Source organism: Ostrinia furnacalis, unplaced genomic scaffold, assembly GCF_004193835.3.
Source record: "Ostrinia furnacalis isolate ACB-3 unplaced genomic scaffold, ASM419383v2 OfSCF0593, whole genome shotgun sequence".
Taxonomy (NCBI): Eukaryota; Metazoa; Arthropoda; class Insecta; order Lepidoptera; family Crambidae; genus Ostrinia; species Ostrinia furnacalis.
In genome coordinates, this window is record NW_021130832.1 from 114,802 (window position 1) to 122,318 (window position 7,517).

At 36.3% G+C, this 7,517-nt stretch overlaps 1 protein-coding gene across 1 annotated transcript; it reads right to left on the minus strand.

Annotated features, from left to right (window-relative positions):
- Positions 1 to 254: 254 nt before the first annotated feature.
- On the minus strand, positions 255 to 5,511 carry LOC114366240 (gustatory receptor for sugar taste 64f-like). The gene is made up of 8 exons (XM_028323044.1): positions 5,364 to 5,511; positions 4,743 to 4,897; positions 3,741 to 3,863; positions 2,305 to 2,459; positions 2,147 to 2,194; positions 1,475 to 1,637; positions 886 to 975; positions 255 to 622 (listed from the first exon to the last, which is right to left on the minus strand). Exons 1-8 carry the CDS (start codon positions 5,509 to 5,511, stop codon positions 554 to 556), a joined length of 951 nt encoding a protein of 316 aa, XP_028178845.1. The 3' UTR covers positions 255 to 553.
- Between the last annotated feature and the right edge of the window lie 2,006 nt (positions 5,512 to 7,517).

The window sequence follows — 7,517 nt, forward strand, 5'->3', positions numbered from 1 at the left end:
CCTTCTTTTTGGTATTCCGGCCAAATAAGGTAGTAATGGGATAGGGTGTTGGTAATAAGGAAGGATAAGTATTAATGTTTACGTAAATATAAGTCAGAAATGATAAATAATGGACGACAATGGGAAAATACTCTGTCACTGATGAGAATAAACCTTCCCGTCATAATATAAATGCTAGATGCTGGATGCTGTGTTTATTATTAACCTGGTTTAAGCTAAAAATAAAAACGCTATTAATGATGAAGCAATTTAATTATTAACACACTTTAACACCTTAGAGAAAAACATAAGATGAAAACTTACTAAATTACATTCTGCCATTATTTTTGAAGCAAAAATGTAGCGTAGAATAAATTAAGCAAAATACTTAATTAAAATAAATACTTATTTTAAAAATCAAGAATAGACTAAGGCTGGGTTGCACCATCCTACTTTTACCTTAACAATCGTCAAAAATCTGTCTAACTCCGTATAAAAATCACGGGATATAGTTATAGTTACCGTTAAAGTTAGAAGGTGCAACTCAGCCTAAAGATACATAACTTATGTTTTTTTAACTATTTGCGTCTTCCCCGTTGAACTGTAGCAACACCAATTCGTAGGTCACAATCGTACCAGCCACCTAAAAAGAGCAGTAGTTTATGAATGAGCCAACGTAAGCTTCAACCACACCAACGCGTGCAGATAGCCATCGCTGGCGCGATCAAAGGCCAATGACAGGTCGCGCGACCCATGACAGTCTGCGCGATCTGTCATTGACCTATGATCGCGCCGTGATCGTGCCGTGATCAGCCGGCGATGGCGACCTGCACGCGTTGCTGTGGTTGAAACAGTTGTTTTTGTGTGTGGTTTTAAAAGTTTGAATTTGATCAAAAGTTAACTTACTGTTAGGACAAGTCCTTTGGTAACGTAAAAGAACTGAAGGCCACTTAGCGCTACATTGCCCCCGTGTACTTGTTCGATAAATCTTTGTACCTGCAAAAAAATATAAACAAAATGCAATGCAATGCAATTTATGGTAGGTAGATAATTAAAAAATACAAGTCCAAGTCATACTCTAAATACTATAGTTTTATTCATAAAGTACTTATCACACAAGAGTGAGATAGCGACAAAAATATTAATTGTAGCAATTCTACGAGCTATGTTGGTCGTTTTGGTTCTCCTGCAGATCTCCTCATTTCTGATTCGATCACGCAGGGAAACTTCGAGCATAATTCTGGTCCATTGCCCTTTGGGTGACCTTGAGCCTTCTTATGAGGCCCATAGTAAGCGACCACGTCTCAGATCCGTATACCATCACTGGCAACACTCACTGGTCAAAGACTTTTAACTTGAGACACTGCGGTATTTCGGACGTGAGAATATCGCGAAGCTTCCCGAACGCTGCCCAGCCGAGTTGGATTCGACGATTGACCTCTTTCTCGAAGTTGGACCAACCTAACTGGACTGTTTGTGCCAGGTTCAAACTTACCTCATTACAATACGCATGAGCCGGTACACCATACAATATCGGCCCTGGTGCTTTAGAGGCAGTATTGACGCTGGCTGCCACCATCGACACCGCTAGGAACCGGCCAAGCACGAATGTCAAGGAGAAGAGGAAGTACATGAGGTAGCTGTACACTTTTTCATTACTGTAAGAAAGAAAGAAGAAGAAAAAAAAACATTTATTTTGGTGCCAACTTAAAAAAAAAAAAACAAAAAATATGTATAACACACAGAAAATTATGTTAGTACAAAGTAGCTACAACCAAAAATGGCCACCGGTCAGCATGAGTAAGTAAGAAAAATTTTATAATCAGTTAAACATGGGATCACGGTCTCTTCAAACGTAATAGAGCATTTGAATACGAGTTAAAATTGCCACAAAATCAGTTGCAGGTGTCAAAAGTACGAAAAAGTTGATTTAAATAATAAGCCTGAGTGCATTTTTTAAAAGTTTACACTCGCAGAATTTGACAGTTTCACATTAGTTTTAAAATATAAGACTAGCAACTGAAATAAACGACATCGCACGATTGTTAGCGGCCTGCATCTAGCGCCTTCCTGCTACCTTATCAGGTCGTCGGGCCACCTTGTGGGTGGACGTCCCACGCTGTGTATTCCAGTATTGCTTACTATCACTAAATTAGTTGTTACTTACGCAACGCATGGGTCCGCTTTGTTCCCGGTTTTCTCTTGCAATCCATGCCTGTAAAATATCAAAATATTATATATTGTTAAGTCTTTTTTAAGCACAAATTAAATCATAGTCTTTTAGTTAATTTAATTATTAAATGTCCGTGTGTCCAGTATACTTACGACAAAATATGGAACAGTTGAAGGCAAATGAAGAACAGGTTACTGGCAAACGATATGAGCATCAGACCGCTGATATTGTCGTCAAAAGTCGCGATCAGCTGCGTCGCCCGTGTGTAGTCCTCGCGAATGTTGGACCAGAAGGTCGGGTGGTAGAACTGTGTAAGTAAGGATTATGATATTTACGAAACTATCGACAAAAATGTTAACATTATTTTTTTGTATACTTGACTCATTTTATTTTACATCAGGATATAATTTTTATAGATCGTATTATATTACAATTCGTCATGTCGGCACAATTTACGGCATGCTAAACAGTGATCTCTTTCAAATATCCTAGGGAGAAACTCTATGTGTGATAGAATGCTGTTTTGTTTTCTTAACAATAAAATAAATTAATTAAAAAAATACAAAGCTCTAAAGTAAATATACTTATTTTTTATCACAGGCTGCAACGACTTGTAAATAATACTCATTAATTAATAAACATTGAAAGCACGTTCTAACAAGGTTGACCAAAAAATCGTGAAACGTAGGCACCATGTTTTAGTGTACTAGTGTGATCAGTTTAAAACATTGCAGAGAAACAAAGCATTGAATTAATTACAACACAAAAGCGATCAGTCTTAATATGCCTGAATGGCTTGTTCACAAAGGATGGTCAGGATTTCTGGATTGTAGCGAACTAAATGTAAATTTTCCGCAGTTCCGAGCTGCTGGTTGTTGTAAATTTCGTACTTGTGCAGTTTTCAGCATCACCTTTTTGATTTATTCACTTATTTCATTTATATTTTACTATTTAAGGAAATTAATAACTAGAAGCGTGCTAGAAGCTAGTAATAATCTACACTTATAATAAATCTGTAGAGAGGTCAATTCTGTACATGAAATTTATTTTCAAAATAACTATCAGGGGGTGATTAGTGATCGATACTGATGCCAAAAATGTAATCAGTAAAATTTTTGTCTGTCTGTCTGTCTGTCTGTCTGTCCGTCTGTTGTTCCTTATAGAAACAAAAACTATTCGACGGATTTTGACGAAATTTGGTACAATTATTCTTTATACTCCTGGGCAGGTTATAGGATACTTAGAAATTCCCACGGGAACGGGAGTTAGCGGGAAAAACATTTGTATGAAAAAATCTAAACCACGTAATAAAGACGAAAGGGGTAAAACGGGATCCACGCGTACGAAGTCGCGGGCGGCCGCTAGTCTACCATAAATGTGTAACTGATTCGATGATGATGATGTAGGTAGAGATTGGGCATTTTGTTTGCCTCTTGTGATACGGGTCTGGCCTTGATTTTCTAGTGCCAACAAAACCTAGTATTTTCTTTACTTTCATAATGAAACTTAGATCAACCTTATTTTCAATGGAAACAATAGATTTTTACTTATAAAAATCAACTCATTAAAAATACAATTCAAAACTTACCCTTAGATCCACTTGAGCCATAGTTTCGTTGATTTTCTTCAAAATTGATGCCAAATACAAACTGATGCAGATTATGAAGATGTCGGAATAGCTCCAGTTTAGAGTTGCAGTGACGTTGAAAAACTAAAAGGACATTTCATAATAAATAATTGGTTTTTTGTTTACAGAATTATGCGCCTTAAGCTACACCTAACTCGATGTACTCTTGATCAAGTTCGCTTGCTACATCAGACCATCATTAGCATGCCTTGTTTCATATAACTTTAGTGGACAGTAGATATTGTTTTGTCTAGTCTACTACCAGCAGAGTATGTATAGTGATGGCTAAACCAATATTACTTACTCGTAAAAGTCGACAAAAGTGATATCGACTATCCATATTACCTATAGCACCAATAGATCCATAACAAGGATGAGGATATACTCGTAGAAGATAAAAATCGGTGGGTATTCTCTGTTATACTTTCGCTAGTGTTAACATGTTTACTCGAAAAAATTATAACGAGTTCACTAATCATAATATTATGCTAGTTAGTTCAGTCACAGATTTATTATATTCACGCCTATTGATATGAGTGACAAACACATTGATACCTCTACTATCTATCTATAATATAAAAATTAATCGCTAAATGTGTTGGTTAGCGCATAACTCAACAACGCCTGGACCAATTTTACCAATTCTTTTTTTTAAATGTTCTTTGAAGTCCAAGGATAGTTTTTTACGGCGAGATATGCAAAATTCAACCCCTAAGAGGGTAAAACGGGGTACACGCGTACAAAGAAGCGGGCGACCCTAGTAGCTAATAATCAATAGATTTATAGATCGATGTTATCCAAATTATTGATACTCCTACGATGTCTGCATGTCTGATTCGCATCACTACGTATTCTTGCATCGTTACTTTGAACAATTTCGGTTCGTAGCCTAAGGCCAACTGACCAAGCTTTATACAAACTATAAACTAGTTTTAGGTTGTATATTTAACTAAATTAACTTACTAGCAATAAAATTCCAGCAGGTATAGGAACGGTCCAGTTCAGTTCTTTGAACCACGGGAACGAAACTTCAATAAACGTTTCGTATATGGATACGTTGTCAGCCGAACAGTAGATGACATTCATTATTTTTGTGTTCTGAGATAGAAGATTTTCGCCTAAAAGCAAGCAATTAAATTACACGATTGGAGCAACACTATTACAAATACGAGAGAAAGTCAGTGATCAAAGGTATCCAAATTAAGTTAAAAAGGTCACGTAACATCAAACAAATAAGAGCACGATAACTTCACTTAAATTAGTGGAATAAAATGCCTTTAGTCTCTCAACTCATTCGTATTAAAACAAAAAGTTTCAAATCTTTCAAAACAATGTTACAACAAACACAATAGTATGATTTCATCAATATACACTTTAAAAGCTTTTTATCATAATTATACCCACTCGTTCATTTCAAAATCCGTCTACTGCTGGACAAAAGCCTCCTCCAAGGATTTCCACAACGATCAATCCTATCCTGCCCGCATCCAGGTGCTTCCCGCGACCTTCTCCAGGTCGTCAGTCCACCGAGTCTGAGGCCTGCCTAAAGTTTTCCCATCCAATACACGATAGTTTTATACTCACATATAGCCAAAGCTAGCATGATCATGGTAGTGATATAACACCTTCTCTGCACAGTCACATCGATATACTTGTCCAATGAAGAGTTGACTATTTTCTTCATCAGTGATGACCAATTTGAGGCCATCTGGATGAACACAATAGTCGTCATCACGGTTGCGAAGTAGAATGATATGAATGCTGAAAAAGGTACAATTTAATGCCCATTTTCACCATCAATCCCAAATTTTTAAGTGACCCTATGGTAACACATATCAGGAAATTTGGTTTCATAGGGGTCAATTAAAAATAAGGGATTGATGGTGAAAACGGGCATAAGACTCATAAAAAATGAGAGCTTATATAGGTAAGGTATAGGTAATGAGAGCTTATATAAGACTGAAAAAGAAACTTAATTGTGTAAAGCGTTCACAGTAAATTTCAAGAAAATATCGTACACCTAAATAAAATAAAAATCTTCATTATACACTATCTAGGGTAAACTTCCAGCTATTGGACACTTAAAGGGCCATTTAAGTTCAGGTATTGGACAGGTTTTTATTCAATTAAAAATTGGATATCTGTTTCAACAACAAAGATATTCCGACTGAAGTTATAACGGCGTTTTAATCAACATTCAATAAAGACGTTTCAAGGAGTATTTTATTCAATTAGGTACTGGTAGTGTCCAATGATGGAAGTTTACCCTATCTTTAAACTCAAATTAATATTTCTTTTACAGGGACAGCATATAGATTTACATAGTTTTTGGCGCTAGTGGCAATTAAAAAAAGCTTGTCATGTTTTAAAATGTAAAATTAATTCAGTCGGTGTGCCAGAGTGACGCTCATGCAATATGGATGACCTTTTTCCAAATTCATGGACCGGAAATAGAATATCATGCGCGCTAAAATTTGTTTTTCATGTTAACAACAACAATTCAATTAATACCGAACTGAATATCTCTACTACTACAGTTTATCCTCACGTTACTGGACTTATTAGAATAAAAGTTATGTTTAGGTTTACTCAAAATTCCGCTAATTTTAATACAATCAGTTGTTTAAAATATAAAAAGGTTCTTTTGAAGAGAAAAAGACCAGTTTCTTTTTTTTTTCGGGAACCTTTCAAATTCCGCAAAACTAAACGCCCTTTTTCGATTGAAAAAGAACTTTTTTGCTTAAATACTTTAGTTAACTACGAGTATTTTAATAAAAGTATCTAGTTTCTTACCTAGCATCGATATAGACACATAATTCCGCATCAGCCTCTGTACACAGAAAGCCGTGAAAACGACTTGACTTGCACACATTACGCAGCTGTATACAAATCGAAGTGAACATGGTGTGAATCTGTAAACCATAATAATATAGATACCTATCTAGTTTTAATCTGAACTATAGGAACCAGGAGAAAAGGCATTCGTTCGTTCGTTTCAGCCGAATGACATCCACTGGTGGACAAAGGCCTCCCCCAAGGATATATCCTACGCCGCCCGCATCCATGTACCTCCCGCGACCTTCACCATATCGGCGGTCCACCTAGTACCTAGTGGTTGGGCCGATATGAGCCGACACTAGCCCATGGTAACATGGGCATATAAATAGTATGGTGAAGTCAGAAAATTGATATCTTCATTTTAATTATTTAAATATTCATACAAATCGGATTTTATAAAAATTATGTAAGTACCTATGATAATTAGAAAAATTAAAATGATGATATCAAATTTCTGACTTCACCATACCATTTATATGCCCATGTTAACATGGGCTAGTGTCGGCTCATATACTCATTTACCTAACACCCTGTATAACTTTAACAAATTAATTATATTTAAAATATTTTTATTTATTATTATAGATAAAAATTGTGTATTTGCGTTAAATAAGACACATTAATTGCGTTTAATCACTATTTGCGTTTAATCGCGGTTGGGAGAGGGGACGCGCATTCCACGGACCGGCAAACTTAGCGCGAACGGTTAGTAAATGATGTGACGCTTCGCAATGCGACGCTACTCGTACTAAGTGAAAAGCGTGATCAAAACAACGACAGTCCCTGCTAGCGGCCTGCATGTCAGCCTTAGACGCAACCTAACTTGTTCTGTGTACCTACCATGAGTTTACGTTAGGTGCGCTCGCTAGCGAGTACGTCAAAAATCTCTATGAAGATTTT